This window comes from Cupressus sempervirens, chromosome 6 (assembly GCF_028749045.1).
Source record: "Cupressus sempervirens isolate cs-2001-9-10 chromosome 6, ASM2874904v1, whole genome shotgun sequence".
In the NCBI taxonomy this organism is placed as follows: domain Eukaryota; kingdom Viridiplantae; phylum Streptophyta; class Pinopsida; order Cupressales; family Cupressaceae; genus Cupressus; species Cupressus sempervirens.
Genome location: NC_143123.1, coordinates 70674004 through 70693015, shown reverse-complemented (window position 1 = coordinate 70693015; position 19012 = coordinate 70674004). Strand labels below are relative to the sequence as shown.

At 32.0% G+C, this 19012-nt stretch overlaps 1 protein-coding gene across 4 annotated transcripts in view; it reads right to left on the bottom strand.

Annotated features, from left to right (window-relative positions):
* Positions 1–7266: 7266 nt before the first annotated feature.
* The window catches only part of LOC149551192 (uncharacterized), a 47337-nt gene continuing 35591 nt past the window's right edge, over positions 7267–19012 (bottom strand). For 3 of the 4 annotated variants that reach the window (XR_016352705.1, XR_016352704.1, XM_089786768.1), the window contains one exon: positions 7267–7553. Coding sequence is in view for 2 of the 4 variants with exons in the window: in XM_089786768.1 (XP_089642894.1) it covers positions 7475–7553 (79 nt within the window). In the remaining 2 variants the exon portion in view is untranslated. Of the gene's footprint in view, positions 7554–14898; positions 15153–19012 lie in introns of those variants that run through there. The other variant, XM_089786769.1, reaches the window with a different exon arrangement.

Genomic DNA, 19012 nt, shown 5'->3' with positions numbered 1-19012 from the left:
ACAGTAAAATTAGATGTGTTTGACATGTTCAAAAATATAAGGCAAGAGTGGAGATAGAAAAAGGAAGAACCTTAAAATGTCTTAGATCAGAGAGAGGTGGTGAATTCACATCTAACAAGTTTAATGAATACTCTAAGGAAAATGGAATTAAGAGACAGTTGATAGCACCCATAACACCCTAATAGAATGGTATTGTAGAAGGGAGAAACAAATCAATAGTGGAATGAATAAGAACTTTGTTAAGTCAATACATAGCATCACACAAATTTAGGAGAGAATCTATCAGCACAATAGTATACACACTTAATCAAGCACAACTTAGAAAATGAGTAAAAAGGAAACCTTATGAAATCTAGTCTAGACGAATACCCAATGTTAGTCATTTCATAATTTTTGGAAGTAAATGTTATATTAAGAAGGATGAAAGAAGTGGAAAGTTTGACAACAAAAGCGAGGAGGTAATATTTCTAGGTTATGCAACCAAGAGTAAAGTGTACAAGTGTTTGAACTTAAAGACCAATATGATATAGTGAATTGATCTATTTTGAACTTGGAAATATAGAAGTTGAATAGTTGATTGTAGGTACCAATAATGCTCAACCAATAACAAAAGATCGATTGATAAGACCACAACAAGGAAAAGTGAATTCAAAACAAATCTAGAACATGGAACCTATTACACCAAGGTGTATACAAATCAATCATAGCTTATCAAACATAATTGGAGACAAAAGTGAAGGAGTATTGACTAGAAGTCAACTTAGAGCAAGGAATATACCATGTCTAATATAAGAAATGGAACCCAAGTTGGTAAAAGATGCACTAAGATATGATTATTAGAAGCAAGAAATGAAGGAAGAACTAGAACATATTGAGAGAAATAAGACTTGGTCATTAGTTCCCAGACCTAAAGGAAAAAATGTAATAGGAAATAAAGTGGGTTTTTAGAAACAAGCTAAATGAAAATGGAGAATTCATAAGAAACAAGGAAAGATTAGTCTATAAGGGTTATGCATAGGAGGAAGGATCAGACTATAGAGAAATATTTGCACCATTTGTTAGATTAGAAGGAATCAAAATATTACTAGAAAATGCAACTTATAAAAGTTTTAAAGTTACCAGATGGATGTAAAGTCAACATGGAATATTGTAAGAAGAAGTTTATATTGAACACCTAAAGGATTTGTTTCTTAACAAGGAAAATATTTAGTCTACGGATTACACAAAGAATTATATGGACTGAAACAAGCATTAAGAGCATGGTATGAGAGATTATTGGTGTTGGTAGATTGTTGAAATGGATTAAGGAAATCAACACTTGTAATTAAATCGTTGAACCTAAGGAATTTGAAGATTGGCATCTTTGTAAATATGCCACCTATAGGGATTAATCCTAGAAAAGACTAAACAAAATGATGTAGGACTTCAAAAATGAGATTAGTACTAAGATTTGAAATGCTTTGACTAGGGATAGGAAAAACCCTAAGACTGGAGATGAATCTAAGGAAGTTGTTTGAAGATCTTGAGACAACTCAAGCTTAGACTATTTTAGAGGAAGAAAAAAATTTGAGAGTTGTGACACCAATGGGTAAGAGTCATAGAATTGATGTTACATGATTTTTCAGTTCTTTGTGTTCAAAGGAATTGATAGATTGGACAATTTAACTAGAGGATTTCTTTGAGCTTGAAAATGTTAGAGATCCATAAAGAGTTAGGTTAGCACAGACTAAGTTGAAGGGTCGTGTTTCCTTATGGTGGAAAGAAATGCAAAAATATAGAGAAGATAATGGAGAACATATGTTCACTACATGAAGAGTAATGGCTTCTAGACTTAAGGTCAAGTTTATACTGAAAGACTATACACTGAAATTGTTTAAGATATTGCAGACTTGAAGCAAAAAGATTTGATAGTTATGAAGTATACAAAGGAGTTCTACAAGATAGAAATCAGATTCAAATACCGAGAGTCGTGTACGGAAAAGGTGGCTAGGTATGTTATGGTTTGAGACATAACATTCAAGATGAGTTAAGTATGTTGAGGATTGGTAAAATTGAGGATGCTTATTAGAATTCCTTGAAGGTAGAAGATACATTGAAAATAAAATAAGTTACCCCTAGGGTTAGGGATAAATTGGTTGTTGATAAGAGCATAGATAAACTTGTGATTAAAGAGGAATTTTGTCATAAGATTTATGGAAAGGAAAAATAGAAATTTGTACTTGTTTAAAATTTGGGAATGTTGGACATATAGATTTCCAATGTTCAATTGGTACTAGAAAGAGAAAATATATAACCTGAGATGTGAGAATTTCTAATGTTTGTGAGAGTTGTGTTGAGAAAGAAGGAATTAGAGTCTATGCAAAGAAGGTGTTTGTTCTAAACTATTTGTAAATTAGGAGGTAAATTTATTAAAGTGATAATGGATGGTGAAGTCCTCCTAACCTTGTATCAAAAGAAATGGCACATAAAATAGGATTAAGGAGACTCAAACATCCTTGTCCTTGTGGAATAAGTTGATTTCACAATGATCACATGATGTAATCAAAAAAATAGTGTGGGGTTAATTTCAACATTGGACCATACCAATATAAGATATTGTGTGATGTGGTTAACATGAGTGTTTTCCATGTTTTGTTGGGTTGACTTTGGCAATATAATATTGGTGCCATTCATTATTTCCAAAGGAATGTTGTTTCTATCATGAAAGATGGTAGAAGATTTACTCTACTTCCTTTGAAGGAGGAAGGAATGAAAGCTAAGAACCTAAGTATGATGATAACTTACACCGTAGGAGATTAGACTACTTCATATTAGAAGTTGATAGATTTGCAACAAGTGGCTTAAAAGGTTACTAAGGTTGCATAGTTGTTAAGGAATCTAATGAGTGAATGTGAAGCAGTGATATTAAAAACAAGTGCAATGAAGATGTTACAATAGGTTACTAGTGAGGTGGTAACAAATGAGTAATAAAATCTTGTGAGTGGATTAGAGAACACAAACTTGTTGACCCTCGATATGGGAGGTGGAGTTAAACAACAAAAGTTTAAGCAAACATTAGTTGGTGATTGCAAAGGTGAAAGAGGTCGACACACCACTTTTGATGAGATTGATTAAAACAGAGGTTGTAGAAGCAATAGTAGTAAGATACTTGATGATGGAATGTATTCCTCTAGATTTGTGGACATGAATAGTCGACATAGTCATTTCCTTCCTGATGAAGAGGGTATATGGGTCAAGAATGAGCATGTGAATTTTTTAATGAATCTTTTCATATGTTAATAAGTTCCTCTTATTGAACATTTTGTATTCACTTGCATCTGATGCAGGATCATCCTTGGATTGTTGGCACTTGCGTCACCCAAAAACCATTGCCTTTCGATTTATCTATTTACTTCTAAATATCTCATTTCTTCTTCTTGTTTTTGCCATTTTGATTTCTCATTTCTACTAACATTTTTCTAGAATTAAACAAAACAAAGTCTAGGTCAAAACACAATTTGGGAAAACTACATCACAGAAGAAGGAGATAAGCAAGGCATGTGAGTAGCAAAAGGCTCAAATGTTTTACTAAAACTCATTGAGTTTTATTGGAAAAAACTAAGACTTGCAACTTATTAAAGATATAAAAAAATGGGTAACAGGTATTTGATAGAACAATCTCTTCATCACAATGGTTATAGATCTAGATAAAAGGTGGAAGCATTTATAATTGACATTAACCTTTTTTATAGAATCCACCTAAGAAATGTGATCTAATACCATATCATGCTTGTAGGTTACACAAATAAGATTTGTTAGAATAGATTGTCACACTTCTAAGCACAAAAAATAAAAACTTGTAATAGATATAAAGATAAGACCCCTAAAGCATTTGGAAAAATGCCTCAAAGATAGGTCACCTCATGGTGTCTAATGATTACAAGATATTCAAAAAGTGTATTTATTTAAGAGAGATTCAAAAACTTTCCAAAAACTATAATTTACATTTAATAAGGAAATTTTATTGAAGGTTGTAGCTACAATAGCTATAATAGATATGTTTGCAACATGTGTAAACATAGTTATGGTACAAGAACTATGTTAAAGAATGGCTTAAAGGGATTTCACCTCAATGCGTGATGAATTTCAAAGCTACAAATTTTTTATTTATTTAATAAGCTTTTAAAACAAAACAATTCTTTTCTAAGCAAATTCAATTTGCAAGGTATGTCAAAATTAACTCAACCTTGTTGATATCCTCTCTACTCCGCACTTACACACAAAATTTTCAAATATGCATTATCATCACAAGGTAGATAAATGAAATATTTTTACATGTTATCTTCACAAATAGTTCATTAGGTATGCGTACAAAATAGGATAGCATTAATATTTTCTATAAATGTTAATGGATTGTTGATCTCCTCGTGAAATTGAATGGTTTCAAATGAACCCACCAAAAATCAAATTTTGCTTGCATGTTGAAGTGGGAGTTTTAAGCAAAATGAGCAAGTGTCATGAGTTTTTCAAATAGTAATTTGACGAAAGGTGGAGAAATTAGAAGTCGTCTAAGTGTAGTTGTATTGAAAGCCATAAAATGGTGCATGCTTTTCTTTTAGGAGATAGAACGCATCGACACCCATAAGCACAAGTTATCTATTGAAAGATGGAGAAAGCTTAGGAAATGAAGGTAGTTAGTTATTTCTACATTCAATTGTACATTGCATCTAAATTCATCTCCAATCATGTACCAAGAGAAATTGTTCTCAAAGAGATGTGACCTAGGTATTATAGATTACTGGTGATGTTGAATGGACCAATCTAAAAGATAATCTTGCACTATCATAATGTACATTGTATCAAAATATCCAATATAATGAAGAAACATCCATTAAAGCATAACAGAAGGCAGAATTATAGACTTCCCAAGCAAAGTCAAGGAGGTGACAACATAATTAACAAAATCCCTAAGGAGCAATTACTACTAATTTTGAGACATTATTACATAATTGGTGAGCAAATTAGTATTGGATGTTCTTCAACATTGGGTGATTATGTTGTTATGGGAAATCATCAATCACTTCTCAAATTAAATCACCTTGGCATCATATGAGAGTTCTATTTAAAAATAAGAAGATATAATGATCGAGAAGAATGAATGTATACCTACATCTAGCCTAAGTGTGGTGTTTGATATAATGCCTTGACACGCAAATGCCTGGTAAATTTTCTCAAAGACTCGTATTTTATTATAAATTTGTTGAAGTTTTAACTCATTTAAGAGTTAAATGTTTTGTGTACGGGAAAGTAAAGGATTATTTTTATCATTTCTAGCTTTTTCAAGGGCTGGGCTATAAATTCAAAAATTTCAATGTAAACGGAATCTTTTGTAAGCTTTTATTGAGGGAGCTTTGTGGCCGGGAAATCTTATATTTAATATTAGACTGTAACAGCATGATCAACTTTTCCTACACAAACTGTACATGGATAGGAATGAAGCTTTGAGATCTTATTTTGTTGAAGAATCTAAGAGACATTAGAGAACATTTTTTTTATTTGTGTTATCCTCTTTTTTAGTGCTTGTCAATTTTTCAATGCATTTCTGCTATATTTGGTTCAACGTCCATTTAACAAAAGCTTTGTATTATGTGAAGATCACGTCTTACGTATGTGAAGTATGTAACTTGTTTATATGTTAGGCCAAATGTAGCCTTCTTTTATTTTATCAGTAACCATGCTTAGTATGAATCATTGAACTTTGAGTAATTATTTGTTTCTAGTTTCTTTATATGTTATGTTTATCCTTGAAATTTTGGATAGATTTTGTGTCCTTCATCTAAGGTTTATTCCCTTCTATAATTACCTAATCTGATTTTTTTGTCAAAAGCATATTCTAAAAACCCAATTAAATTATAAAGAGGATCTACCCTCTTAAACACCTATCAGTGATCTCTCCAATTGTTGTGTGTAATTTTGCAACCATTCTTTGGCCAAACCACTCTTATCTTTTCATGGTGATGTATCCATTAACCAACACCACTAAACAAGTTAGATAGAGCTTCCTTAATAGAGAAGACATCTACGGTTGGCATATGTGACTAAGAAAATTCTATAATTTTAGGTTATGATGGATCTTGATGACTTCTTCCTTAAAGTCTACATTATTGCATTTATATCAAATTTTTGAAATCATTTGAAAAAAGGTGTGGACATATAGGATGCCCACTGTTGAAAAAATGGAGTATCTTGATGTATGATGTAGTCACATCATACAAAAGATGAAGAATTAGAAGGAATAGAAGATTAAGATTAGATGACACATAATGTTTTGAGATATTTTCAACTTCGTACTCACTTATAAAAGGAGTAGAGTACAAGGATCCTTGATCACTATTAAGACATGAATTAGAAGAGGACTGAAAATGTGGACAAAAGAAATGATTGCATAACTTGTTAGGTGAAGAAGATGGTAGGAGATTAAGAAGAGTATATTTGGTATAGAAAAATATTTTACTGGCCTAATTCCAAGCTAGTTTTTGTAATGAATATTTTACTATTGTGAATAAATCTAGTGAATTGGTGTAGGGTAGACATAATTGTACTCATAGCGTGAATCTATGGTGTGTCCAAGAGGAGGTTAGAAGAAAGATTCCCTAACATCATGTGAAATAATATAGGTAATATAATAGGATCTATCATGATAAAAAAAATTATGGTTCATGAAATTTGGTGACTAATGTAACAAAAATCTTTAATAGAAAGATTGTTGCAAGAGTTATCAATGAGGGCATGTTTCATTCTATAAAAAATTATCCCAACAATGATGAGAAGAGATTAAATTTTCGTTTTAGCTTCATTAGAAGGAAGTTCATATTGTTGAAAGGGATATTGCTAACATTGATATAGATACAATCTAATAAAATCACCACTTTCTAGGGCTTGGTATAAGATGAATCTAGAATCTTTTGTAATGCATGTTGAAACATGTCATGATGAGAAGTTTGAACCAATTTTTCATAGAAATTCTAGATTAGATGCCATGAATATACTTAGTAAGATTATAGTTTTGTATTCTTAATCAAAAAATGCCTAAATTTTATCAAATAAAATAGAAATTTGTAGAGACTTACAATAGTATTAAAATAGAGAAAAAAAATTATAATATTACCAACCAAAAGATTAAGAGAAAATGTGAAAGATTGGTTCAGAGATACAAAAGGGGCAATAACATGAAGTTTCATCAATGAAGTTCCTTCAACTAGTTGCATTTTTATCTTCATAAGTTGTACTAAAATATATGTTATGTTGATAAAATGTATACATACATCATTGCTTTGTTTTCAAGAATATAATCATGTTACAACTGCACAACTTTTTTTCTTTTTTATAAATATCATCTCGTATAGTTCATTGGGATTATTTTTATCTATACAAGAAAATAATATCCTTCTTCTTTATATGGTATTAAAGTTAGGGATATAAAAATAGTATCATGTCAACCTAAAATATTTGGCAACCATATGGACCCTGGAAGAGGTGTTTGATATTGCCCAATAATCATTAACCAACATTGCCTGCAAATATATTTGAACATCTGGTCATTATTTTCTTATAAGTCTATACAAATTTTAAGTAAATACAAAAGAAAAGTTATTCTATTTGTTATTTTATTATTATTCTAATTATTTCAAATGAGGAACCAAGTAAAAAGTTATTTCATCTATTTCATAAATTGTTCATCAAAATGTACAAAGCTACTTCATCCTACTTGAAAAATATAACCTTGCATATGGACTACACTACCCTTTCACCATAGAATCACTGAAGTGATGACTCATTGTATCGCTATCATATTCTAACCAATGTGTGACAATTCTAGATCAACATAAATTATAATATCATTGAAAGATCATTTAAATGGATGTAAAATGCATCTATTATATGTAGAGAATGTAACATTACTATCTATTATGATCAACTTATTTTTTCATGAGACTGTATCTTTGAGTATGATCACCTCGGCATGAATTAGAGTGTACAATTATTGTATACAAAAAATACTACGTGATTAGTACAAGCATTCCAAGTAAAATGATGTGAGTTCTAAAATAATAGAATCTATAATAGAAAAAATTGGGGCATTAGAGAAAAATAGGAGAAGATTCCTAAGAGTAAGAAGGCATAATTGATGATTAAAAACATAAGCCTAGTATTTAGAATATTTTAGACTTATGTTTGAAGTTTTTATTAAATCCCCCAAGCCCTTAGGTGTTAGCTTAAGTGACTTGTTTAGTACATAGTACCCTTGTTATAGCTCAATGACAACATAAATCCTATTAAATTACCATTTGAATGCGATACAAGGTCAGTAAACTTTGGTTTTAGAAAACTCACATTGAAAAGATATTCATAGGTTTTTACATGCATAACATTCATCTATTTTCTCTGTTCATCCTTGAAAATTTTAATTGTCTTTATTATCTAGATATTTAGAGGTTGAAAGCAAGCAAGTTTTTAGATGTCTCTTCATTTATTTTCTTATGATATGTGCATGTTAAAGCCATAATACATAAGACAAGAATGAAACCTTGGAATATATTATCTAAGTTGAGAAACCCTAAGTAACCATGGGCCCTTTGACATTGTGATTATTCCACCACAAAGACAAGAAATCTCTAGAATGAGGTCATTCGAGTAAAAGATAGTATATTCTAAAATTTGGCAATTTTATGTATAAGTTTTTCGGGTTATTCATAATGTTAATTATGGAATTTTAAATGGTAACATTATCTTACAAATAGAAACTAAAGGCGATCAATTGTATAGAATTATTACAACTTTGAAATGCTACACCCAATTATGGGGAGTTCCTATTCACTAGAATTTCCAATAACTTAACACTATATTGGCACTCTTAAAGCTCTCTAGCATTGTGACAAGTTTTGTTTCTTCATTACTAATTTTCATATGATCTAATTGAATGTACTAGATAATGACCAAGTGGTATTATCCAAATGTTCTTGTTATCTATTAATGAGGTCTTTTAACTTCTAAGGTTTTGTGGTGAGGATGTAATAGTTGAATTTCTACATCTTATTACATAAGACTAAGAAGAGTACAACTTCCACAATTAGGAACAAAGTTGCAATCTGTTGTAAAATAAGGACCAACATGGTGTAGGACACCACACTTTCAGGAACATATGAGAATATTTAAATGACAAATTATACCACTAGACTCACCTATAAGAGGATTGCAAATGACATTAGTGCTCTAATGTAGAGTGAGTGTGAGTTATTTGTAACACCTTGGTCCCAAGAGTAAGAAGTGTTAAAAATGATTTACATATTAACCTTACTTAGGCTTAGTTGGCATAAGTTTATATGATAAGCTTACTTAGGCTTACTTGGCACAAGTTAACTATCATAAAGTTACTTTCATAACTTAATTAATATTGTCTAAAGATCAAGTTAGTTATCCTATGTGGCATTCTACAAGATAACTTAAAGCTCATTATTTAATATTTTCTTTACACATTTATTATATATTGCATCATGTATTAGTATTTGTAGCAGGGGTAGTTGTAAGTACCTCAACACCTTGCCTATATAAGCAAGGCTCATCTACATTGTATCTCTATCTCAATCTCAACTCTTTAGTCAAATTGGGTCAAATAGCATCACTTTGTGTTGATTATCTTTGCATTGTGAAGTGTCATTGATTTACAAGTTGTTTTGTTTGGTGTTCCCAAAGTGATCAACTTTGCATCCCCTTTGTGGCTAATTAGAGTTTTCACTGGTCCATTTTTTAGGTTTCAAGTGGTTGGGTTATAGTTATTAAACTCTTTTTTTTTCTTTTTGGTGGTTGGGATATAGTTATTTGCATTGATATTGAAATCGTGCATTAGTTGCAAGGAAAAAAAAATTTATATCCCTCTATGCACACATATAGGTACTAATTGTGAGCTTGTGTGGCTTAGATAATGTTCTTGGGGTTGCAACCTCCATGTATGAATAATTTTGGCTTTGATGGTTTATGGTTATGTATATGGGGGGTGGCATGCAAAGCCATCGTTGGACCCTGCAACCCTATTGTCTTCTTTATCAATATTTCTCTACGTAGAGAAATCCTTGTTTTTCTCACCAGACTAATCATGGTAACATGGTTGACCAAATCCTAACCCTCAAATGCTAGATGGGGTGGTCCTTCATTGACTGCCTACTGGCTCTAGAGAGGCATTTTTTTTTAAAACAGTGGTGGCTTCGCACATAGCATTAGTTTTTGGAAAACAAGATATTGTCAAAAAGGTGGTTTGGAGCACTATCCAATTGTGCAAGTATTATCATTTTTTAATTGATTGGTGCATTTTGTAGCCTATTTTTAAAGTTATTAGTGCACTTTTTCTCTTGAACTCGTAAATTTTGACCATTTTTTCCATTTATTGTGATTCTTGTGGTGTTGGAAAGGTATTTTAGAGCACTTTCAACTTATGTATGCACTTTTCCCAAATTATTCCCTAGGTACAATTAATTCAAGATTTTGAGTTTTGGCACTCTAGCTAATTGCTTAGTTGTTTTAGCACTTGTAAATATTTTGTTTGCACATGATGGCTTCATTTTGGGCTACTTGATATGCATGTACATCATCATTATAGATCATTGGAGCATCTTTTGCAAGAACTTTCTTTTAGAGTCACACCAAGATAAAGTGCCTCATTGTGTTTGTGTATTTTGGGGGATTTTTCATAGATGTTGTGATATTTTATTGTATCAATTGTATTTATGAAGGGTCATTGGGGGGAGCGGAGGAGTTATGTAGTGCACTTATAATGTGTCCATCATAGCTTCATGAAGTGAGTGTCCCACTAGGACAACAATGGGATCTCTGTGATCCTTGCCTTGTTTATGTGTTCAGTCTTGGTTACACCTTTTTCTCAATTGCAAGTACTATATTTTGGTTACTTCAAATGTCATATATTTTTCTTAATGTGGTTCTCAATGACACAAATTTTTAGTGCATCTTTTATGCCTCTCCCTAGTCAACATTATGAGTGGGTATTATTTTGTTCATACCAATGCTTCCTTGGTTTACCTAGAAATGATTATGAGATACTCACACTCCTCTTTTTGTGGAGGCAAACTTCTAGCCTTAGTTGATCTTGAATCTTCAGCAAACTTCTAGCCTTAGTTGATCTTGAATCTTCAGCAAACTTCTAGCCTTAGTTGATCTTGAATCTTCAGCAAACTTCTAGCCTTAGTTGATCTTGAATCTTCATAGTATTGCACATGTATTTTCAATTTTCATCAGTTAAGTAGTATCATATGGTCATTCATGTATAAATTTGCATCATCTATGTAATTGATTGATCGATGTTTTGCCATAGTTGTCATCTAAGTCATTTGGGGTGCCCATGCAGATTGTAGCCTTCTTGGTCTTAATCAACATCTTGTTTTAGAGAAGGTATTTCAATTTCAACACTATTTTAGTCTTCTTTAAACAATTATATGTGGCTTCTATATGATTCAACGATGTTCTTAATGTTTTGGTTTTTGGGAGGTGATTTTGGAGGCTTCTTAGTCATTCATTTTCTCTCTTTTGGAGAGGAGTTTTCTCTTTTTCTCCAATTGTGCAAAATTGCATTGCATTTCATTGTAGTTGTACAAGGGTACTAAGCAAGGCTTAGATGTCATAAAGTTATTTTTGTTACTTATTTAATATTGTCCATAAGATCGAGTTAGTTATCCTAGGTGTTCCTAGGTGGTCTTTTAGAAGATAGATGATAGCTCGTTAGTTAACATTTTGTTTAGCCATTTATCATATTAAGTCATGCATTTAATATTTGTAGCAAGAGTAGTTGTAATCATGGAAGAAATAATCAACAAAAGAATCTTGATTATACACAATTAATTCTCAATCCTAGAGCCAACCAACTTTTTCCCAAAAAAAACCTTTGATTTGTGAAAAAATAATCAACTAATTGTTGACCCAATTTTCAATGAACTTTCTACATTGAAGTGCAATAAAATCATATTAAAATCCCTAAAAAGGGCTAGAAGTGTAAAAAAAATGAAAAACCTACGAAACCTCACAAAATTGACAAATCACTTAGAAATAGAATTGATTCCACAATGGAAGCAAAGTTAACATGGAGTCCACATTGAAACAATTTGTTATTTTGTACCTTTAGTTTTCTTTCTAGCCTTTGGAAAACCCTAAATAGAGGAGAGGGAAACTAGTGGTCATAAATCAAAATTGAAAGGGCTATAATCATCCTAAATCGAATGGGACATGTGAGATAGCATTGAAGTTGATTATGAATTTCCTCTAAACTGCATTTTCAATATGACCCAAGTTCTTTAAATTCCTTGCCACGGATTCTAATGAGGGAAAATAAACAAGTAATAATATACATTAGGGTAAGTGCACAAATATTGGTAATATACTAGATAAACTAAAGGAATATGAAAACAACCTCTGATGATTGATCAAAGAAAGCGGTAATAATATGGAGCAGGTTACTTTCAGCATTTGTGTTGTTGTTGCCAGCTTAGGGAAGAGAACTAATGAAGAAATCATATCTCCAGTTGGTCCAAGTAAACGTACCAGACAAAGCTCCAGGAAGAAAGCTACTGAGGGCACAGTGGGATCTGCAGTTAACACCATCCAAAGTACCATGGAGGCTGGAAAAGAGGTTGTCCAAATGATCAAAGAAATGCAATAGTTCTGTGTTTCTGGTTTCTGGTCTCTGTTTTGGTAGTTGTCCTGGTTTCTGGTCGATTGTCTAGGATTTTTATCTAGTTTTGTTGTTTTAAAAACTAGATTCTAGGTCCTTGTAAAATCTGGTCACATATTATGGTTTTATTTTGTGGTTTCAGGTCCCTATAAAACTTGATTTTGAGTCTTTTAAAACTGCAGGTTTCGGGTCCTTGTAAAACCTGGTGGAACTTATTGGCATATCTTTTGGTTTCTTGTTAAGGGTTTCGAGTCCTCTTCAAAACCTATTTTTACCTTAATCTAAAACATTGGGGACCAAAAAAAGTCTTAAGATGCCACTTTTTTCTTGAAATCAACAAGCTTTGAACTTTGAAAAGAAAATCAATATAGTTACGCTCAAATATGAAAAATGCAACAAGAATAAGACTTGTAGCACTTTGAATCTAATTTCTGAAATACTAATGTGTTTTAAAAATAGCAAAGATTACAGGCCTCAAAAAGTAGGAGCACATGAAGTTATCCTAATTTTTTAGGAAAAACGCAACATAGTGTCTAATATGCTCTTCCTAAAATGTCATCTTTCAAAAAATAAATTATGCCAATGAGAAGTTAGCTAACATCATGCAATTAATCTCATTTCTTTGGCTACTTTTTTAATGAAAATATGTTTTTTTGTGATGTGAATATCAGGATTTAACTGTGTGATTTTTGAAGCTGTGGAAATCACAATTTGACTAGCTGTGGAAATCATCTCCTACTTATCATATTTTTTTTACTAATTTTTGAAGTGGATAGATTTTGAAAACATGAAATTTAAGCATGTTCCCCCCTAAAATTGTAGAAAACTAATACAAAATAAACACTTCTCATGTTTTAGGTGTGTATAATGCAGTCTACTTTGTAAAAGGTAATGTGGTTCAAAATTTAATGAACTGGCCAAAATCTATGCCCAAAATACTACATGTTAGTTTTAAGTCAAACTGACGCAAGAAATTAGAGATGAACAACTTAACATAATCCAAATCTAAAAAAATATATCATTAAATAGCTAACAAAGAGCTTAATATATTGTGGTGTTTCTAACATTTGCATTGAAACATGCAAATCTGACAAAAAAAGGAACCAAAATTTGATAATTTTTTGCATTTTTTTCTAAATAATACATCTCAAGCTTGATATGGTCGTCAAAGACTTCCACTTGGATTCCCAGTGTAAACCCAACCTAGAGGCTTGGTATTTCCCAATGCAAACTATTTGGTGCACACCAAATATGGTGTGTCAAATGCAAAAAATACATAATGTATTTCATCAATTAGCATGCACCTTTTTAAACCACCCATTTCACCTCTCTCTTGCTCTAGGTATCTCACCTTTCTTCCCCTCCATCTTGTCTCTCTCGAAGTCTCACTCCCTTCGTGCTTGTCTCCCCCTCCATCTCTTCTTACTCCTCTATCTCTCTTTGTTCTTTCATCTTTCATCTTCTCACCACTTTCATCACTAGGTTTCTTCCTCATACTTCTCTTTCCTTATCCCTCTCCTTTTCTCTTCCCTATCACCTATCTATGTCTCTCTTTTTTGTTCCTCTCTTCCTCTAAATCTCCCCTGTCTTAAACACCCATCTCACTACTCTCTTGCTCTAGGTATCTCACATTTCTTCCCCTCTATCTTGTCTATCCCCAAGTCTTACTCCATCCATGTCTATCTCCCCCTCCATCTCTTCTTACTCCTCTATCTCTCTTTCTTCTTTTATCTCGCATCTTCTCCTCTCCCCCCCCTCCCCCCACCCTCGCCCCCCCCTTTCATCACTAGGTTTCTTCCTCTATTTTTTCCTTTCTCATTATCTCCCCCTCCCTCCTTACCCCCATCTCTCTTATTCTCCATCTCTTCATTCTCTATGTCAAGATCAATTGGGGGAGAGAGAGGGAGAGAGAGAGAGAGAGAGAGAGAGAGAGATGTGGGGGAAGACTAAGAAAGGACTTAAGCTTAGGGCTTATGGTTATAGGGTTTGGGGTTTAGGGTTTTGGTGGGGGGGGGGAGGCGGAAGATAGCAAGATAAAGGAAGAAATGGACAAAATGTTTAGGATTGTGCACTCATGGTTATAAGGTTCTGGGTTTTGGGTTTTGAGTATTATTACAAGCATGTTGATTTCTTAATTGATTGTTTCAAACTTAATATGATCTTCAATCTAAATTACAACACCCATAGATCTAAAACCACATTTAAACATCTTCATAATATATACATCAAAGATAACTTAAACTATGAGAGAGGATAATACACATCAAAATGCAAGTTAAAGAAAAAATACAACATTGAATGATTCAACTAGACTATATCAATTCACTCCCTCCCAACCAACATCGAATTGGGTGAGACATGGGGAAAATCTTGTCCATTCATCCAAAAAATTAGTACATGATACTCCCCTCAAGTCCAGTACATTTATATGTATGTGTCCCTAAAGAATGAATAAGAGTGTTCAAATAATTCTTCAAGAACAACAAATAATTATGCCAAAAAGTTGATGATTGGGAACTAAATTAGTTTACAAAACAACATATAATTGTTAAGAAACAATGGATAATTATAAAAGGAAAAGTGTTATCTCAAAACTTTAGCTCCCTCCCACCATGCTTTTGGAATTGTGTATTCTAGTTATCCTATTATTTATAGTGAGAGAAAAATTCAATTAGCAGAAAACCATCAAGAAATATAATTGAGGTCTCCTACTCATTTCTAGTGTATGAAATAGTGGCTATGGGAGCAATCAATCCATCAATGTTCTTGTGGCATTAGTTGGGATGCTACTAGGTAAATTAAGTCAAATGATACATATTCACACATAATTTTTAAATTATAATTTGATATATTTAATTTTATCATATATTGCTCTCCATTTAGAATAGTATTTGCCAAAGCTATTGGCTTGCTAATCTCTTACTTCAACTAAACAAATTTCTTTTGTTAAATTCCACCTTGTTTGAAAGACTTGCATGTTGTCATTATGGAATACAAAGCATTGCAATTATGGAATATGATTTGATAAGCTTTCTCAATTATTGCACTACTCCTAGAAAACTCCTCTCATCAACAACAATTATTCAACCACTTCAAACTGGTTTCCACTTTTAATAAATTCCAAATTTGATAGAAGCAATATTCTTGTTTGATAAATTTTGATCTCAATTACTTCATAGACACAACTAATGTTTGATCTTAGACTAAGACAACTATTTGGCGATTTCCCTTTTAAAAGGTTGACTAAAAATTTGTCAATTTAATCAGCCATATTAATATAAATGGAAAAAATAAATTTAAAAAATCTACGATTCATTTTGATCTCAGGTACTTCATACACTTGGTTAATATTTGATCTCATACTTCGACAATTATTTGATCTCATACTTAGGTAGGTACTTCATAATAAGCATTCAAGAGAAATTGAGCAATTGGAATCATAAATTAAAGACAAGCATCCAAGATCAAGCTTCTCTAAGTCTAATTCTTCAAGATTGTTCAAGTCAAAGGTAACCTTCTCCAGTTAAAGCAAATTTCTCTCCCATGATGACCAAGTAGAGGAACTATCAATCAAGCAAGAAGATCCTTCCTTCCATTCACATTCTCTCTCTACTTCATTGCACACAATTATCAAGCATATCTACATTCAAGAAAGAGAAGTGACATTCATAGATCCATGCATTTGTGTGGTAATCCTTAATTCTGCATTACATTCCAAGGTCAACCCCTTGATTTCAACTGCATTCAAGAACCTTGATAGGTATGAGTAGTTTCTACATTCATTTGTAGGGTTTATGCAAGGTGAATCAAACATTTACCATTTTACATACTCTCCTTTATGCAATTTCATTTTATTTTCAAATTTGATTCATAAACAGAGGTTTGACAAACTCAAACCCCTTTAGACAACTTTTGCTCATTTTTTGTGTAGAAGTAGGTCACATAATTGTCAAACTAAATTTGGAAAGAATGGCAATTGTCAAAAGAACTCTAAAAAATTAAGTCAAAAACATCAGGACAGATCATCTTTCTCATTTTGTACCCAGGTACAAATCATCATTCATGTTCTATATATTACATTGAGTTTCTAGATTTCAGCCACATATTAGATATGCATTATAATTTTTAATATAAAAAAATTCTAGATTTGATTGTGTGTGTGTGTGTGTTTTATCATCGATGTTTCAGATCACACTCTATGATTCATCATCAGGATGAGAGAGAAGTATAGGAAAGAAAGAAAGAATTGCAAACTAGCTTTAAAAAAGGAAATAAAACGGCGAGGAGAGAAAGACCAATGCACATGACGCGACAAGGAAGAAAAGATAAAATAATAAAAAGGAAAAGAAGGGAAAAAAGACAAAACCAATACATACAACCCAATAACTAAATAAGAAAAAGAGAGGAAGAAAAAACTAGACACCTATAAACCAACCAACTAGTAGACAAAAGTTTAAAATTTAAAAGTTAAAAATTATAGAAAAGGCAAAGGAATAGGCAACAAAAAGGGCCCCACAACCAAAGACCAAGGGACACAATAATAACACTAAAGCAAAAAAGAAAGAAATGAAAACATGAATGTAATGAAAATAAGACAAATAAGAAATAGACATAATAATAATAAGTAGTAGAAATTAAAATTAATATAAAATTAAGTAAGCAATGAAAACCCAAACAAAAATAGAAAATAAAAATAAATTGACAATAAGAAATTGAGGGAAAAAATAAAGACTAACTATAAAAGCATGCGCGCGCACACACACACACACACACATATATAACATTAAAAACATGCATATGTGTGTGTGTGTGTGTGTGTGTGTGTGTGTGTGTGTGTGTGTGTGTGTGTGTGTGTGTGTGTGTGTGTGTGTGTGTGTGTGTGTGTGTCACTATTGTCATCTTCTCGACTTCTAATCAATTTCAAGTTAGACTTGGTCTTCCTTGGTTTACTTCCATCAAAGTTATGGTCTCTCCTATCCACGAGTGTTAGAAGTTTTCCCATAAAGGATAAATCATCACTATCAATCACTCTCTTTCAACTATTAGTACCTCAAGATTCCTTTGACCTTGACTTCTTTTGGTCTTCTAAGTTAATCTCGCAAAGACAATATTTTTATCATATCAGAAATATGAAATCCAAAATCAGGATGAGAGAGAAGTATACAAAAGAAAGAAAGAATTGCAAACTGGCTTTAAAAAAGGAAATAAAAAGGCAAGGAGAGAAAGACCAATGCTCATAATGAGACAAGGAAGAAAAGAAAAAATAATAAAAAGGAAAAGAAGGGAAAAAAGACAAAACCAATACATACAACCCAATAACTAAATAAGAAAAAGAGAGGAAGAAAAAACTAGACAACTATAAACCAACCAACCAGTAGACAAAAGTTTAAAAATTAAAAATTATAGAAAAGGCAAAGGAATAGGTAGCAAAAAGGGCCCCACAACCAAAGACCAAGGGACACAATAATAACACTAAAGCAAAAAAGAAGCAATGAAAACATGAATGCAATGAAAATAAGACAAATAAAAAATAGACATAATAATAATAAGTAGTAGAAATACAAATAAAAATTAAATAAAATATAAAATTAAGAAAGCAATGAAAACCCAAACAAAAATAGAATAAAAATAAATTGACAATAAGAAATTGAGGGAAAAAATAAAGACTAACCATATATATATATATATATATATATATATATATAACATTCAAAACATGCATACATATGTGTCTGTGTCTGTGTCACTATTGTCATCTTCTCGACTTCTAATCAATTTCAAGTTAGACTTGGTCTTCCTTAGTTTACTTCCATCATAGTTGTGGTCTCTTCTATCCACAAATGTTAGAAGTTTTCCCATAGAGGATAAATCATCACTATCAATCACTCTCTATCAACCGTTAGTACCTCGAGATTCTTTTGACCTTGACTTCTTTTGGTCTTCTAAGTTACTCTCGCAAAGACTATATTTTTATCATATCAAAAATATGAAATCCAAAAGATTTGTGAGCTTAGAAATCATAAGGATGTTTCATCTCCTTGTCCTGGACCTGGACGTCTCCCTGCACCTCCTATACATGTTTTTGTTCCACCTATACATGTTTTTGTTCCACCTCTTGTATCTTACAAATATTTTGTCAATGTTATCTCTTAGCCTAGTGAGGTTCCTTCTATTCTTTTTCCTAAAGAAGAAAGGGGCTTGATGTTAATTGATCATGAACCAAACCAAATCTCCAACAAAACCAAGCATAATAATTGTGCTCATGATCTCCTATGTAAACAACAAGGATTTCTCTTAGTG